The sequence below is a fragment of the Myxine glutinosa genome, chromosome 6, assembly GCF_964187855.1.
Source record: "Myxine glutinosa chromosome 6, kmMyxGlut1.1, whole genome shotgun sequence".
Taxonomy (NCBI): Eukaryota; Metazoa; Chordata; class Myxini; order Myxiniformes; family Myxinidae; genus Myxine; species Myxine glutinosa.
In genome coordinates, this window is record NC_136266.1 from 126,117,828 (window position 1) to 126,136,506 (window position 18,679).

General features: G+C 50.2%; 1 protein-coding gene across 1 annotated transcript in view; it reads left to right on the plus strand.

Annotated features, from left to right (window-relative positions):
- Positions 1-469: 469 nt before the first annotated feature.
- LOC137412624 (tomoregulin-1-like) overlaps positions 470-18,679 on the plus strand; it is a 152,223-nt gene continuing 134,013 nt past the window's right edge. Inside the window, exons 1-2 of the mRNA XM_078780486.1 lie at positions 470-763; positions 11,831-11,937. Coding sequence (XP_078636612.1) covers positions 640-763; positions 11,831-11,937 — 231 coding nt within the window. The 5' untranslated portion in view covers positions 470-639. The remainder of the gene's footprint in view (positions 764-11,830; positions 11,938-18,679) is intronic.

Consider the following 18,679-nt stretch of genomic DNA (forward strand, 5'->3'; position numbering starts at 1 on the left):
TCACCTGGTGTCCTTGTTTTCGTAATTTGGCAAATGTTTGTGTGTTCACATATAGGGCTCAGGTCCTCCGAGTATAGGGGTCTGCCTCCTAGACCTCCGAGTGGCCATGCCGAAATATTCTGGAGGAAAGGTATAGAAACGCATGCTGCTGATTGCACCTGGTATAGCCAGCCATTCGTACGACTCGAATATAATTACCTCCGGTGGAGGTGGAGGTGTTAATATAGCGGAGGTGTTGCTTCGGTAATGATTACAGTTTGCTCTGGAGCGTCCATTGCCTCCCCAACCGAGCACCGGACTAATTCAGGCGCCAAATCTCTTCTACACTAACTTCATGTGAGTCGAATCATCATCCCGAGTCTCCCCTCCTCCCATTCTTCCGTCCATCCCCATTCCACACCCAATATCGACCCCACCCCCTCGCACCTTCCCTGCGCCCCTCCCATTTTATCCCCACCCAGTTACCCACCATCCGTCCGCTCTTTTTCAATACCTCGCTCTCCTGCTCAAGCCACCGCGTCGGGCGTCCCCGCTCGCCAGCGCATCCTCCGCACCCCGTGGATCCGCGCAAGATCCGCCGCCCGGCAGGCAGCACGATGCGCCCCGCGGGCGGCCTTCTGTGAGCGCACTTCGGCCGGGATGGGGAGCAGCGACTCGTGGTCGGGCGCGCCCCGTTCTCGGCTTGTCCTGCTCACCTTGCTCACCTTGAGCGCCGCAGCCAGGTCCGGGTCTTCCTCCCGTTGCAGAGGCAGAGGTTGTCTGGGTGAGTATGTTGAACTGTCGCCGTGTCCCGGGATTGTTACTGTATCGGCTTGGCGGGTCCGTCAGCCGCACTCTCCGTGGGTGGACCGTGGCTTTTCAAGGTCCTATACCGAATTGTGGGTCTATCAGGGGGTTTCATTCGAATATTGTGGATCTTGAACGTTGGAAATTATGTATCATGTATGCCAGGTGAGGAGCACGTGTGGGAAACTGTCAGGTAAACCAGGGTTGTGTGCCAATAATAATAATAATGATAATATTGAAGGAACTGCGCTCCAACGCGAGTCGAAAGAATTGACGCGACCAAAGACGGAATTCGTCCGAGTTGCTTTATTGAAACAAAACAGCTCAGGTATTCTCCCAAGCCCGTTTATCGGGCAGCAATATATATACACATTTATGTCGGGAAGTTTGCCCGGCAAAAGCTATACCGGGCATGCCCGGGTGTCAAGGGCGAGCCTTGGAAAGGCGAGTCTGGACCTGCCCGGGCGTGTTTGGCTGCGGCCTGGCAAGTCGAGGCTGGGCGTGCCCGGGCGCTCTGGGCGAGCCCTGGAAAGGCGATAGCGGGCATGCCCGGACGCTCTGGGCGAGCCCTGGAAAGGCGATAGCGGGCATGCCCGGACGCTCTGGGCGAGCCCTGGAAAGGCGAGAGCGGGCATGCCCGGGAAAGACGAGACCGGGCGTGCCCGGGAGGTTCGGGCGTGCCCGGGAACAGTGAGTCCGGGCATGCCCGGGAGAGGCGCGTCTGGCCGTGTTCTGGCCGGTGCAAGGCGATTGTGTGCATCCAGCGGTAACCGCTACACACGCCCCTCCAGAATCGACCTGCACCGGCAGGGTCAATTTAAGGGGGGTCCGGATGACCCGGCCGAAGCGACCCCTGGAGGGTCGTGGGGAGGGGTCCGACGTGGTGGTGGGTGGTCGAGTGGGGGGAACTGTGGACGGGGGGCGGCCTCGCCGCGGAGGAAGGGCCAACCGTGGTGGTCGGTCGACGTCCATGTGCGCCGGTTTGAGGCGGTCCACAGAAATCCGGTCCGGCCGGCCGCCGAAGTCGACGATGAAAGACTTGTCGCCCCGTCGCAGGACCCGGAAGGGCCCGTCGTACGGCGGCTGGAGTGGCCCCCGGTGCGCGTCATGACGCACAAAGACGTACTCCGCTGTGCGAAGCGCCGGGGGGACGTAGGACTGGGGGCCACCGTGGCGGGACGTCGGCACGGGGGCAAATCGTCGGGCGGCCTCCTGGAGGTCCGAGCGCTGGCGAGCGGCGGACCAGGGACTGGTAGCGTCGGGCACGAATTCGCCCGGGACGCGGAGCGGCTGGCCGTAGACGAGCTCGGCGGCGGACGCCTGGAGGTCTTCCTTGGGGGCCGTGCGAAGGCCCAAAAGGACCCACGGCAGCCGGTCGGCCCAATCGTCGTCCTGAAGGCCGGCCATGAGTGCGGCCTTCATGGAGCGGTGAAACCGCTCGCACAACCCGTTGGCTTGGGGGTGGTAGGCCGTGGTGCGGTGCAGCGTGACCCCCAACGAACGGGCGACCGCGCCCCAAAGCTCAGACGTGAACTGTGGGCCGCGGTCGGACGAGATGTCCGCTGGTGCGCCGAAGCGCGCGACCCAGGTGGCGATGAACGCCTGCGCCACGTCGGCGGTGGTGGTGGAGGCGAGGGGCACAGCCTCCGGCCACCTGGTGGTCCTGTCCACCATGGTGAGCAGGTGGGTGAACCCCCGCGAGGGGGGCAGGGGACCCACCAGGTCCACGTGGACGTGGTCGAAACGCCGTTCAGGCACGGCGAAAGGGCCAGCGGGGCCTGCGTGTGGCGGTGGACCTTGACCCGCTGGCAGGCCGTGCAGGCGTTGGCCCAGTCGCGGATGTTTCGTCGAAGGCCGTGCCAGACGAAACGCGCCGACACTAGCTTCTGAGAAGCTTTCTGGCCCGGGTGAGAAAGGCCGTGGATGGAGGCGAAGATGCGGCGCTGCCAGGAAACGGGCACGATGGGGCGAGGCTGGCCCTGAGAGACGTCGCAGAGCAGGACGGTGCCCGCAAAGGGAATGTCGGCCAGGCGGAGGCCCGTGTCCGCCGCATGGAGTGCCTGCACCGAGGCGTCGGTGGTCTGGTCGGTCGCCATGAGCGCGAAGTCCACGCCGAGGTGGACCGCGTTCGCGCTGGCCCGAGAAAGACAGTCGGCCACGGCGTTGTCTTTGCCGGCGACGTGCCAGATGTCCGTGGTGAACTCCGACACGGCGGAGAGGTGGCGCTGCTGGCGGGCCGACCACGGCTCCGTGACCTTAGCCATTGCGTAGACCAACGGCTTGTGGTCGACGAAAGCCGTGAACGGGCGGCCCTCCAGGAGGTGTCGGAAATGGCGAACGGCCAGGAATAGCCCGAGCAGCTCGCGGTCGAACGTGCTGTAGTTTAACTCGTTCGGCCGGAGTTGCCGGCTGAAAAAAGCGAGTGGCTGCCAAACCCCGTCCACCCATTGCTCATGGACGGCGCCCACCGCGTAGTTGGAGGCGTCCATAGTGAGGGCGATGGGCGCGTTGAGCACCGGGTGAGCCAGCAGCGTTGCGTCGGCGAGGGCCCGTTTGGCGCTGGCGAAGGCCGCGTCCATGGCCGCGGACCAAACAATGTCATGCTTGGCCGGCTTGCCCCGGAGGGCCTCGTAAAGGGGCCGCATGAGCTGAGCAGCGCGGGGCACGAATCGGTGATAAAAATTCACCATGCCGAGGAACTCTTGGAGGGCCTTGATGGAACGGGGACGTGGGAACGTGGTGATGGCCTCGACCTTGGTCGGCAGCGGCACGGCCCCGGTCTTGGTGATGCGGTGGCCCAAAAAGTCAACGGTCGTCGCGCCGAAGTGGCATTTGACCGGGTTGACAATTAAGCCGTGCTCGCTGAGGCGACCGAACAGTGTTCGGAGGTGGAGGAGGTGCTCGGCGCGGGACGTGCTGGCGACGAGGATATCGTCCAGATAGACGAAAAGAAACGGCAGGTCACGCAGCACGCCGTCCATCAAGCGCTGGAACGCCTGGGCCACGTTCTTGAGGCCAAACGGCATCCGCAAAAAATCGAACAGGCCGAACGGCGTGATGACGGCCGTCTTCGGGACGTCGGCCGCCCGGACAGGTAGCTGGTGGTAGCCCCGTATCAGGTCAATTTTCGAAAAGATGACCCGTCCCGCCAAACGGGCGGAAAAGTCCTGAATATGCGGGATCGGGTACCTGTCGGGGGTGGTAGCGTCGTTGAGACGGCGGTAGTCGCCACATGGGCGCCATCCACCCCCCGGCTTTGGCACGATGTGCAGTGGCGAGGCCCACGCACTATCGGAGCGCCGCACGATGCCGAGGTGCTCCAACGCGTCGAACTCGGCCTTCGCCACGGCGAACTTGGCCGGGTCGAGGCGGCGGGCCCTGGCGTAGACCGGCGGGCCCGTAGTGGGTATGTGGTGCTCGATCCCGTGCCACACCGCGACGGCCGAAAACGTCGGCCGCGTGAGGGCCGGGAATTCCGCGAGCAGGCGAGCGAACTCGTTCGCTGCTGGGAGGGCGCACGCCAGTTCGGTCGGCGCGGAGCTGCTCATCGTGCACGCCAGGGAGCTGAAGGTCTTGGCGTTGACAAGGCGACGACGTTTGACGTCGACCAGCAGCCCGTGCGCGCAGAGGAAGTCGGCGCCCAGCAAAGCCATGGGGACACAGGCGGTCACAAAAGTCCATTGAAAACGCTGGCTGCCGAAGCAGAGGGTGACGACGCGTGGGCCGAAAGTGCGTATGGCCGAGCCATTAGCAGCGACCAAAGAGGGGCCGCAAACGGCGTCCCGCCTGTCCTGCTCGGAGGCGGGTATGACGCTCAGTTGGGCGCCGGTGTCACACAGGAAACGCCGCCCAGACGCTTTGTCCCGAATAAACAGCAAGTTGCCCGAGTGGCCGGCGCTCATGGCTGGGAATGAACGCCGGCCCGGCCGTTTCCCGACCTGCCGAAAATGCACGGGGGCCGGCACGTCCGAGCCTTGTGTCCGAACCTGGCGTGGTAATAACACCACGCCCGGTCAGGTGGAGGCCCTGGCCGTCGTGTAGGAAGCGGGCGGTGCGGCGTGGCGGCCGCCAGTTGCACCGGCAGTTCGGCCTCCAACCGCGCAGGGCGCTCGGGCGTCGCCTCGGACGGCGGCGGGCTCCAGGTAACCGCGCCGATGTGCTGGCCCGCCGAGGAGATCTTATCGGCTTCCCTGGCGAGGATGCGGGAATCCGTGATCAACGTGCCAGCCAGGGCGAGGCGTACCGGGTGAGGCAGCTGGCGAAGGAACAGCTCGCTGAACAGAAAATCCGGAGAGTGCTCACCGAGCAATGAGAGCATATAGTCCATGCGCTCTGACGGGCGCGTGTCGCCGAGCTCGGGCAGAGCGAGCAGGCGCCGTGCGCGTGCTGCCGGTGAGAGGGCGAAAGCGTCGAGGAGGAGTGTCTTCAGCGCGTCGTATTTGTCAGCAGCCGGCGGGTGCTCGAGGAGGCTCAAGGCGCGGGCCGCAGTGGCGGAACCGAGCGCCGCCACAACATGGTGGAAGCGGGTGTCGTCCGCGGTGATGCCTCGCAGGGCGAACTGAGAGTCCGCCTGAGCGAACCAAACAGCCGCGTGAGCCTCCCAGAAGGTAGGCAGTTTAAGCGTCACTGCCGTATCCATGTCGGTAGGTCACCAATGAAGGAACTGCGCTCCAACGCGAGTCGAAAGAATTGACGCGACCAAAGACGGAATTCGTCCGAGTTGCTTTATTGAAACAAAACAGCTCAGGTATTCTGACAAGCCCGTTTATCGGGCAGCAATATATATACACATTTATGTTGGGAAGTTTGCCCGGCAAAAGCTATACCGGGCATGCCCGGGTGTCAAGGGCGAGCCTTGGAAAGGCGAGTCTGGACCTGCCCGGGCGTGTTTGGCTGCGGCCTGGCAAGTCGAGGCTGGGCGTGCCCGGGCGCTCTGGGCGAGCCCTGGAAAGGCGATAGCGGGCATGCCCGGACGCTCTGGGCGAGCCCTGGAAAGGCGATAGCGGGCATGCCCGGACGCTCTGGGCGAGCCCTGAAAAGGCGATAGCGGGCATGCCCGGACGCTCTGGGCGAGCCCTGGAAAGGCGAGAGCGGGCATGCCCGGGAAAGACGAGACCGGGCGTGCCCGGGAGGTTCGGGCGTGCCCGGGAACAGTGAGTCCGGGCATGCCCGGGAGAGGCGCGTCTGGCCGTGTTCTGGCCGGTGCAAGGCGATTGTGTGCATCCAGCGGTAACCGCTACAATATAATCTATCACACGAGATAGAGCGTTATGCCTTTTTCTTCATAATCCATGAATAAATACTTTTGTATTAAACTGTGTTGGTGACCCACCGAGGGCTGTGACTCCAGCACGTATGAAAAAGAGATCGAAGAGATCATGTACTCACTCCATGGACAGACACCTGCAGGGTTATGTTACAGGCATGGCGTTTGGGTCATTAGAAATCGTCCCCATATTTGGTGGTTAGCGGTATGTTCCATGTTTGGGTGGTTAGTGGTATGTCCCATGTTTGGGTGGTTAGTGGTATGTCCCATGTTTGGGTGGTTATCGGTAGGCCTATGTCCCATGTTTGGGTGGTTAGCGGTATATTCCATGTTTGATGGTTAGCGGTATGTTCTATGTTTGGGTGGTTAGCGGTATATTCCATGTTTGGGTGGTTAGTGGTATGTTCCTTGTTTTGGTGGTTAGTGGTATGTTCCTTGTTTGGGTGGTTAGCGGTATGTTCCATGTTTGGGTGGTTAGCGCTATGTTCCATGTTTGGGTGGTTATGTTCCATGTTAGCGGTATATTCCATGTTTGGGTGGTTAGCGGTATGTCCCATGTTTGGGTGGTTAGCGGTATATGTTCCATGTTTGGGTGGTTAGCAGTATGTTCTATGTTTGGTTGGTTAGCGGTATATTCCATGTTTGAGTGGTTAGCAGTATGCTCCATATGTTTGTGTGGTTAGTGATATCACCAGTATGTTCCATGTTTGGGTGGTTAGCGGTATCACCGGTATGTTCTATGATTGGTGGTTAGCGGTATCACTGAGTATATTCCATGTTTGATGGTTAGCGGTATGTTCCATGTTTGATGGTTAGCGGTATGTTCCATGTTTGGGTGGTTAGCGGTATGTTCCATGTTTGATGGTTAGCGGTATGTTCCATGTTTGGGTGGTTAGCGGTATGTTCCATGTTTGGGTGGTAAGCGGTATGTTCCATGTTTGGGTGGTTAGCGGTATGTTCCATGCTTAAGTGGTTAGCGGTATGTTCCATGTTTGGGTGGTTTGCGGTATGTTCTATGTTTGACTGGTTAGCGGTTTGTTCCATGTTTGGGTGGTAAGCGGTATGTTCCATGTTTGGGTGGTTAGCGGTATGTTCCTTGTTCGGGTGGTTAGAGGTATGTTCCATGTTTGATGGTTAGCGGTATGTTCCATGTTTGGGTGGTTAGCGGTATGTTCCCTGTTTGATGGTTAGCGGTATGTTCCATGTTTGGGTGGTTAGCGGTATGTTCCATGTTTGGGTGGTTAGCGGTATGTTCTATGTTTGACTGGTTAGCGGTATGTTCCATGTTTGGGTGGTTAGCGGTATGTTCCATGTTTGATGGTTCGCGGTACGTTCTATGTTTGACTGGTTAGTGCTATGTTCCTTGTTCGGGTGGTTAGCAGTATGTTCCATGTTTGATGGTTAGCGGTATGTTCCATGTTTCGGTGGTTAGCGGTATGTTCCATGTTTGGGTTGTTAGCGGTATGCTCCAAGTTTGGGTGGTTTGCGGTATGTTCGATGTTTGACTGGTTAGCAGTATGTTCAATGTTTGGGTGGTTAGTGGTATATTCCATGTTTGGGTGGTTAACGGTATGTCCCATGTTTGGGTGGTTCACGGTATGTTCCATGTTTCGGTGGTTAGCGGTACATGTTCCATGTTTGGGTGGTTAGCAGTATGTTCTATGTTTGGGTGGTTAGTGGTATATTCCATGTTTGGGTGGTTAATGGTATGTCCCATGTTTGGGTGATTAGCAGTATGTTCCATGTTTGGGTGGTTTGTGGTATGTTCTATGTTTGACTGGTTAGCGGTATGTTCCATGTTTGATGGTTTGCGGTATGTTCCATGTTTGGGTGGTTTGCGGTATGTTCTATGTTTGGGTCGTTGGTGGTATATTCCATGTTTGGGTGGTAAGTGGTATGTTCCATGTTTGGGTGGTTAGCGGTATGTTCCATGTTTGGGTGGTAAGCGGTATGTTCCATGTTTGGGTGGTAAGCGGTATGTTCCATGTTTGGGTGGTTAGTGGTATGTTCTATGTTTGGCTGGTTAGTGGTATGTTCCTTGTTTGGGTGGTTGGTGGTATGTTCCTTGTTTGGGTGGTAAGCGGTATGTTCCATGTTTGGGTGGTTAGTGGTATATTCCATGTTTGAGTGGTTAGCGGTATATTCCATGTTTGGGTGGTTAGTGGTATGTTCTATGTTTGGCTGGTTCGTGCTATGTTCCTTGTTGAGGTGGTTCGTGGTATGTTCCTTGTTTTGGTGGTTAGTGGTATGTTCCTTGTTTTGGTGGTTAGTGGTATGTTCCTTGTTTGGGTGGTTAACTGTATGTTCCATGTTTGGGTGTTTAGCGCTATGTTCCATGTTTGGGTGGTTAGCGGTATATTCCATGTTTGAGTGGTTCGCGGTATATTCCATGTTTGTGTGGTTCACGGTATATTCCATGTTTGGGTGGTTAGTGGTATGTTCTATGTTTGACTGGTTAGTGTTATGTTCCTTGTTTGGGTGGTTTGCGGTATGTTCCATGTTTGGGTAGTCAGTGGTATGTTCCATGTTTGGGTGGTAAGCGGTATGTTCCATGTTTGGGTGGTTAGTGCTATGTTCCTTGTTTGGGTGGTTAGCGGTATATTCCATGTTTGGGTGGTTAGTGCTATGTTCTATGTTTGACTGGTTAGTGTTATGTTCCTTGTTCGGGTGGTTAGTGGTATGTTCCATGTTTGGGTTGTTAGCGATATGTTCCTTGTTTGGGTGGTTAGTGGTATGTTCCATGTTTGGGTGGTTCGTGGTATGTTCCTTGTTCGGGTGGTTAGTGTTATCCTACGTATGGATTGTTTGCAGTAATGTCCCACGTTTGGGTCGTGAGCGGTAGGTGGTTGATGGGATGATCCATATATTAGGTCGTTAGTAATAGGTCCCGTGTTTGATTGAATAACGGTAAGTCCCACGTCTGAGTAGTTAGAATTCGGTCATATGTGTAGGTCAGATAGCAATAGGTCATGCATATGAATGCTTTCAGTAGGTCCAAGTCTGATGTTTGGGTGGTTATTGATAGGTCCTGGTCCTGCATTTGGGTCGTGAGTGATCCTTCCATCGGATTGGGTGGATAGTATTCAGTCCTTTGTTTGGTGGTTCGCAAAATATTCCAAATTTCGGTCATTCGCGATCGGTCTCTTGTTTGGGTGATTATAGCAATTTATCCCTGTGGTTTGATGGTTTGTGATAGGTCCCTCGTTTGGGTAGTTAGCAATTTTGGTGCTTGGTGCTAGGTCCTGCGCATGGGTGGTTATTGATGTGTTCCTCGGTTGAGTTCTTCGCAGCATTGGTTCTAGATCTCTTAAGTGCAATTTATGCGCTGAATCAATGGCCCCATATGTTGTGAGGAGCGCAAATAGGTATCAATGGCCCGGTTTTATCGAAAGAGTGCAAGGAAGTACTGAGAGATAGAGTACGTGATACACTGAAGGTGGAGAGAGTTACCAGCAAGCCAAGAACCACGTAATTAAACCGTGAACCATGCTCAATCTCCTTTTCTCCTGAAGCTCGATGTTCTCATCCCCCTTGTAGAGATCATCAGTGGCTTCCTGCAGTAGTGATGTGGTAGCAGCATGGTAAAGATGGAACCTTTCTCCTTCAATGACTCATGACAACCTCCATGAGTAGAGGCCACGACCTGCACCCCCCCCCCTCCCACCTTTCCCCCATGGCTGCTTCGTTCGCGAGTAAAAGCCTGGCAGAAGGAGTGTTAAATGGATGTGGTGATCGACATATCATGGATCGACTCGACTCAATAAGTCTTTCTGAGCAGCACAATGGAGGGACATGAAGTACGTGCGTTCGTAAATAGAGTGCTTTCACAATTGGTATAGCAAGAAGTTGGGGGGCTTTTAAAGGGGGTGGGGAAGTTGACATGGTGGAGGGAGGGTCATTATGCTCAAGATACCCTAAGAGGAAGCAGACCTTGCTAAGTGTGAACAACGTCCTCCTTATTGTGTCACGAAATGTGGAAAATGTCTGCTTCTTATCCAATCTGCAGTAAATGCAAATCGAAGCCTTGAACAATTTCTACCAATAAAAGATGGCTGCTCAGGGCAGGTGGTTGTCAAACGCTCGCAATTTTCTGGATGAGGCTCAACAGAGAATGTAGATTTTCAGGATCCTCAGATTATTAAAAGCCCCCACCTGCGGTTTACACTAGGTTTTATGGAAGTATCTCATTGGAGCAAGAAGTTCGGTGGTGGTGGAGAGTGGTTGTGGTATTGGGGGGCGCGGAGGGGGGGAGGTAGGCGGTGGTTCATGGCAGCTCCAATACGCACTGGGGTTTCTCGCTCTCCAAAAGTGGAAGAGAGGATAAAGAGAAGACTCTGAGACTGCTAAGCTCTGCGACCACGATGTTTTGTTCCAAGGTTCGCACATCTGCGGAGCTGCCACCATCAATCGCGGTGCACAAAGCAAATTGCGCGCGTTTCCATTGTGCCGGCTCGCCTGGCTAGCCCAGTTCGCTCCGCCAAAGCCTCTTAAAGTCATTTTTCCTCGCTCTCAGTGGGTCGTCCTGGCGATAGATTTTCATGGGTTTGTGTTTTTTTCTCTCTCTCTGGTTTCATTGTATCGCTTTACGTTGTGGACACCTCGGCGTGCGAGATTTTTCTCCTCCCTCTCTTTCTTTATCCCTTCACCTCTACTTTCTCTCTCTCTCTCTCTCTCTCTCTCCCTCTCTCTCCCTCCCTCTCTCTCTCTCTCTCCCTTTCTCTCTCTCTCTCCCTCTCTCTCCCTCTCTCAATGTTTCGCTTAATTTAATTAAACGCTTAATTTTGCTCTTGATGTGGTCATAGCTCTTGCATGAGCATTTCCTTTGAAATTGTTTGTGGTTTTGTTTGTGTCTTCACCTTTGGTTTGTAAAATTTTTATACTTGCTGCCTTTATATATCCTTTGCTCCTTTTGGTGAATTCATGATCCTTACGAAATGTTTCTTTTAACTGGTTGCTTTGCTTACAACCGCTTTGTGGAATTGCTTGTATTTTTATAATAAAAGGGCACAAAAGTCTCTCTCTCTCTCTCTCACTCTTCTCTCTCTCTCTCTCTCTCTCACTCTTCTCTCTCTCTCTCTCTCTCTCTCTCTCTCTCTCTCTCTCTCTCTCTCTCTCTCTCTCTCTCTCCCTTTCTCCCTTTCTCCCTCTCTCTCCCTCTCTCTCCCTCTCTCAATGTTTCGCTTAATTTAATTAAACGCTTAATTTTGCTCTTGATGTGGTCATAGCTCTTGCATGAGCATTTCCTTTGAAATTGTTTGTGGTTTTGTTTGTGTCTTCACCTTTGGTTTGTAAAATTTTTATACTTGCTGCCTTTATATATCCTTTGCTCCTTTTGGTGAATTCATGATCCTTACGAAATGTTTCTTTTAACTGGTTGCTTTGCTTACAACCGCTTTGTGGAATTGCTTGTATTTTTATAATAAAAGGGCACAAAAGTCTCTCTCTCTCTCTCTCTCACTCTTCTCTCTCTCTCTCTCTCTCACTCTTCTCTCTCTCTCTCTCTCTCTCTCTCTCTCTCTCTCTCCATAAATGCCCTCCCACTCCCACAACCAACTCCGCACCATTTGATGGAGCGATATTGCTGTATGGCTGCGGTTATGTTTTTGCTACTGTACAGCCGGTTTGTCTATTTTGTGTGATAGCAACAGCTTTCCCAGGAATTAAACAATTCTAAACTCCACACCCCCTCCCTCTCCTCCTCCCTTTCACCATTATGTGTTAAAGTCGCTGTTCTTTCATTTGTTACACTTCTCTCCCTCACCCTCCCAACCATAACAGACTTTGGAGAAAAGGATTATAGCCAAGGCTGTGACTTCTCCACGTGTCAGTTTGGTGGGCAATGCCTTGAGATGGGTGCTGAGCTGGTGTGTCATTGCAAACCCGAGGTACGTGCTCGAGAGACGACATGGTGGTTTAAATGAACAAAAGCTGAAAATGCCTCGCTGCTTCATTATAATCTTTCCTTCTGTTGCAAGCAAAACGTGGCCGTGAAATGACTTCATTAATCCCTCCACCACCGAAGGTGGACGCAGGTTATGTTTCCGCCCCTGGTAGTCTGATTGTCTGTTCGTTTGTTTGCCTATTGGTTTTAGCCCTATCACTCAATGGTGAAGAATCATTTTAAAAATTCTCTCATCCGGATCTGGATTCAAATCTTCACCGAAATTAAATCATTTCTTCTTTGTCACACACCCAATCTGTCCACCAGGTTTCGTTTGAATCCATCCACAACTTTTTGAGATATCATGCTCACAAACGGACAGACAAACAAATAAAAAATCACTCATCGAGCGACACTTGGCAAAAGAGACCAAATTAGAATGGCACTCAGTAGAGCATCCTTTTGACCCCCAAAATAATTGGTGGTCATCTTCAAATTTTAAGTTAATCGGATGAAAATTGACAATTTTCGAAATTTGGCCTATGTTGATCTCAAAAATAGTTGGTGCTTGAACTCAGTTTGCTGATATGAAAATCCCATTCAAATTCAAAGTCAATCGGATGAAAATTGAGGATTGTAGAAACTAGATCTAGGGTCAGGCCTCAAGAACATTGTGGGTGTGTTCATTTACCAAATTTATTGTGGAGCACTCGCCAAGTGGTTTAAGCATTTGAACAAGCACTCCATTCAAAACTGTTGATAAGGAACGGTTGACTTGGCAAACGCTAGCTAGCTGCCTTGTAACTAAACACACCCCGTGTTTTCTCCCTTTCAGTTTAGTATTAAACAGCAGTTGTGACGTTTCATAACGTAATCATTACGTGTTTGTGGTGTATAATAATTTTTACTTCTGGTAAAGGGTGTCCCCACCAAAACGGCACGATAAGCTGTTTATACAAGTTAACAGGGCGTTTGTTCAAGGGGGAAACACCCATTGGGGAGACGGGATATATTAATTCATACCGTATTAATATTTTTTTGGAATGACATTGATATTATGATATTATCATTAGCATTGTTATTAGAAGCTGCCTGAGGAAAACGTCACGATAAAGCTATCTTAACCCAGATATACACCTCAACACACAACCCTATTGGTGGGGAACACCCACTTGGTGGAGAAAACCCCTTTGAGGAGGGGGGCAAATGAATGCGCAACAACCTTCATTGTGTGACCCATAGTCCTCCTGTCAAGTTTGGTTGATATTGGATAAGTAAAGATCGAATAAATTGAAGTCAAAAATCGTTAGACTGACAGACAGACACCATATTGTGTATTTTAGTATGATTTCAAAAGGTTGTTGATCTTTGGCCTATGTTGACCTTTTGGCCAATGCTGATCTAAAAAATAGTTGGTGGTTGAATTCAGTTCGCTGATATGAAAATCCCATTCAAATTTCAAGTGAACGGATGAAAACTGAGGATTTTAGAAATTTGAAAAGGTTGTTGACCTTTGGCTCATGTTGAATTTTTGGCCTATGCTGATCTCAAAAATAGATGGTGGTTGAATTCAGTTAGCTGATATGAAAATCATATTCAAATTTCAAGTCAATCAGATGAAAATTGAGGATTTTAGAAATTTGAAAAAAAAAGGTTGACCTTTGGCCTATGTTGGCCTTTTGACCTTTTGACCTCAAAAATAAAAAGGATTCTGTAGGACAACCAACTCCACCATTTGGTGAAGTTTCGTGAAGATCAGTTGAAAATTGTGACCTGTAGGCAAATGCAAGTGAGCAAACAGACAAACACACACACAAACCGGAGTGATCAACATCCTTGTCCAAATTTTCTTTTTTTCGCCAAGTAACAAGAAATGTCGTGCTTGGCACGATACTTGCGAAATCCCTAAAATAAGTGGTTGACCTTTGGCCTATGTTTACCTTTTGGCCTATGTTGACCTCAATAATAATTGGTGGTTGAATTCAGTGACTCGATATGCAAATCCTCTTCAAATTTCAAGTCAATCGGATGAAAATTGAGGATTTTAGAAATTCCACCTTAAGTTGTTGACCTTTGGCCTATGGTGACCTTTTGGCCTATGTTGACCTCAAAAATAATTGGTGGTTGAATTCAGTGACATGATTTCCAAATCCTCTTTAAATTTCAAGTCAATCGGATGAAAACCGAGGATTTTAGATATTTGATAAAGTTGTTGACCTTTGGCCTATGTTGACATTTTGACCTCAAAATCAATAGGCTTTTTATGACCAACTCTACCATTTGGTGAAATTTCGTAAAGATCGGTTTAAAATTGTGACCTGCAGGCGATTGACAGACAGACAAACAAACAGAATAACTAACGCACAAGACCAACCAACATACTTGAAAAATCTTCGATTTTCGCAAGTAACAAATATAAAAATCGCTTGTTGTTGTCACCTAACCAACTCATCCAAAGGTTTGTATTTAAAACCATTGCTACATAATTATTTGACCTGGTGAACTTTTGAATTTGCATATAATGCCATTATCTGCTATTGAATGTTTTCTTCCATTTGAGGTGTGGAATTTTTTTTACATACAAATAAATAATGATTAGGTAATTACAATTATAATGAATATAGCTGTCATTTTTTGTATACTTGGTCGAGGCCCGTATAAGGGCTAACATGCATTGAGCACGTAATAATAGGAGCGGGAGATAGAGAGGGATACTATGGTAAAAAAATTTTTTTTTAAGGTGTGATTAGGAAACAAGATTTTTTTTTTTTTTTTTTACAAATTCCTTTGCAGCATGTCAACTGCAGCAGCAATTGTCAACTTTGCAATGTCAACTTTGCAGCAGCAATTCCTATGCAATGACAGTTGATGAGCAATTTTGAATGTGCTGGCTGATATGGGCAGGGAGAAACATTTGAAGATATGTGACAGGGCCATTATTAAATAGACATTGCAGAAGGCAGGAGGACATGTGGTTTAATTGCTGTAATGCAGAGACAAGTATGGTTTGATGAACTAAACAATGATTGCAGTAGGCATTTCCATCATGTCTCCAGTGACTAGTGCAACCAAGATTAGGTATTCCTGTCAAGGATGGATTATTTGCCAGCTGCAGGTGTCAAAAGGGAAGGGACGCAGAAATCCAGAAGTCTTTTGGGAACCAATTTTTATCTTTATGGCCTCAAATAGAAAAGGAATCTTTGCATTTAGTATCGCGTTGCCATGTCTTGGCTCTTTACCTTATTAGCGTGGTAGTTCGAGCTATTCTCGGCGGACTATGAGAGATGACACTCTAGGCCTCTGGAGTACGTACAGTGTACCATAATGGACAGGAACCACTTCGCTAAACCTGTAGCAATTCTGTTCTTCCAAACCATAGCTCCGATGACTGTACGACATCTGGGAGATGATTGTTTAATTATTACAACACTCAAGTTGAGTGAAGGTATCGTATAAACCACAGTGAAGGTAAAATCAGACGAAGCATATTTCCAATCCCAAGAATTCCGTGGGGAAGGCAGCTCAGTTGGACTCTTTCGAAAGCCACATACATGTGACATTGCACCAAAACCTCATGTGGTGGCAGACCAATTACCCACGTGTTATTAGACAAATTACCCACCTGTTGTTAGACCAATTAACCACGTGTTGTTTGACCAAATATCCACACGACACTAGAACAAGTACCCACATGATGTCGACGTGAGACCAAACATTCATATGATCGATGTTGACGTGAGACCAAACATTCATATGATCGAGGAGCCTTTCGGACCTTTTGGAGAAAGGAAGTCGTACAATACTGGATCAGTAACTTACAGGACTTTTAGCAGTAGAGCCTCATATACTCAATTCCTCCATTTGCAAGAGCACATTCTTTCGGTTCGAAACCAGTTTCACCTTCACTCTGTGTCTGAACATATAACTGCAAGTAGTACCGGATACAGGAACAGACTTAAACCATCTTAGGCTGGGGGGATATTTTCTAACCGGTATAAATGGACTGTGTAAATATGTTGCCGGGTCAAAACTGGTTTAAATCGTATCATCTCGTGTGCCATTGTGCTGTATTGTAGGTGGGTTATTTACAAACACAAATTGTAATACATGCAACATAGAAGTTGAACACACAGTTGTACAGAGGAGAATAAGCCTGGTGTTGGCTTAACAGTTCAGGTGTTTGGTTTAACATCTTAGGGCCTTGAGTTTGAGCCCCTGTCGTACCGTTGAAATAATACCAGGTGGGTCGACTCAACCTGTCATCCTTCCGAGGTTGGCAAAATGAGTACCAGCTTTCTTGTAACATGGCAACTAACAACAGAGGAGAATAGATGTGATTCAAGAATATATATATATATATATATATATATATATATATATATATATATATATATATATATATATATATATATATATATATATATATATATTGTTGCGGATATGAGGACTGTATTTTTTTTGATTGTGTTGTATTGTGGTAAATTGGTGATGAATATTGCTTGAGTCTGCGCCTCCTGCCTCCGGAGCTGTGTAAAGGTCAAAAGGGCATCCCATAAGTAGTCCACAAGCATACACGTCAGCTAATCATAGAATACCCCTGTTCGATAGTTATATCTTATTCTGTGTTTTAGGGTAAGGCTGTGTCTCCCATTAATTGAAATACTCCATTGCACCAGTGAAAGAGATAGATTCCCTTCATTCCCACTCCCAAAACTTCATTCCCACTCCCAAAACTTCCATTCCCAGTGCCAATTACCTCCCTTCCAATTGCCAACTGCATTTTGGGCGGTTTTCTCTTCAACCGCCATTGACCACGAGGCAGGGTCGGAGAAGAAAGGCGTGTCTCCACCTCGTCATAGAGGGGAGGAGTGAGCCAGCCCCACTCGACCAACCATGAGCCAGGGGTTTGGCTAGAGAGGGCGGAGGAAGAGCGATCGGGGAGGTTCGCAAAGGTTGAGGGGCGGGGCCTATATAACCCACGGCAGGGCGTTTCCCAAAGGAGATGAGCTTTTACAGGCAGACGAGAGGGAGTCCAAGCCGTTGAGATGAGAGGAGGTCCAAGGCAGATGAGCTGAGAAGAGAGAGGGTCCAAGAAAGAGCTGAGTTGTGAGGTCCAACAAGCAGAGATCATTCAAGGAAGCACCAAGCCTGCTATTCGTCACCTTGCTCGCGAGCGGCAGCGTCTACAGCAGCAGCAGCAACAACGCTCGCCAACCGCTTAGGGACCTGGACGGCAGTTCGGAGCAGGGCCGCGAAGGAACGGCGGCTGCCCAACGTGCGGATCGTGCTGCCAGACCCAGTGGACTTTCCTCTCCTTCCAGCCAATTCCTGTCATCATTCCCCGTGTGAGTCGTCTTCGTTTGTTCTGTCCTGGGTAGGTAATTAAGTCTGTATAAGCTAAAGATTGCACTGTGTCACCTGCGTCTTATGTGTTGGAAATAAACGTGACTGCTTTCTTTTTGCTTGTGTGTATAATAAATCCTGTTATTCCTCCGTACTCTGTTTTCTTCTCTCTTCCTCTTTACATTCGGTCGCTTTAGAGGTTTCCCGATTGAATACCTGTGGCGCGATTGGTCAACGTTGGGGGAGTCGGGCTAATCGGGGATCCTGTAACGGTCGCGGTTGACCATCCGCTCGGCCCAAAGTAACATCTTGTCTGCGACCCGTAACAATTGGTGTCTAGGAGTGGGATACGAGGCCCGAACCAAATTTTTAAAACGTGTAGAAAAAAATTTGGTCAAAATCACGAGCTGCCGAAATTTTGTTGTTTTATAAAACCCGAATTTTGACATCGCGCCATGGACAATCAAGGCGATCGGATGTCGGTGGGGGAGATAGACGGGTTAGGGGTAACCCAGGACCTCGGGGAAATGTATGTGGAGGAAAGGGAGGAGGAGAGCAATGGCAATGTGGTTGAGGGAGTATCAGGTGCACAAAATGGCGGCCTCGCGCACGAGGTTACGGGCGCGCAAAATGGCGCCTCGCACATGGCCACGGCGCCCGCAACCGTAGCAGCGCCGCTGGTGGATTTGAACCTTTTTTTTATACAAATGAAGGCCCTTATGGCCCAGAATAGCGAGAAATTGAGGGAGGACATGGGGGCCAATAGCGAGAAATTGAGGGAGGACATGGGGGCCAATAGCCAATGGTTAGAACAAAGGATGGGGTCCAATAGCAAGAAATTGAGGGAGGACATGGGGGCCCAGATCGGAGGGTTAGGGAGTAGAATAGAGGGATTAGGAAACAAATTTGGGGGATTAGACAATAATTTTAAGGGATTAGAAAAAAAATTTGAGGGGTTAGACAATGGGATAAAAGAGGTGAAAAATGGGTTAATGGGGTTAGAAAATAGGATGGAAGACAGATTGCGGGAAGTAGGGGAACAATCTGCCCAGGAAATCAAACGAATGGGGAACCAGATAGAGGAGGTGCAAATCGGGTTAGAAAGTAAACTGGATGCTCAGAGGGATGAATTGGGACAGATGAGGGTGGCATCTACAAAAGAGATGGAGGAGATGAAAGAGGGGATATGACGAGGTGTAAGTGAGGAGGATTCGGGGCTACGCGAGGAGGTAAAGCGAGGTGAGAAGCGTATGGAGAAAGAGGTGAGAAATGGGACGGCAAAGTTACAAGGGGGAATAGAAGATCTGACGGAGGAGGTGGAACAGCTGACAGAGGGACAGACGGAGTTAGTGGAGCAGGTTCAAAAGAACACTGCGGTACTAGGAGGGTTAAAGGCGACACAA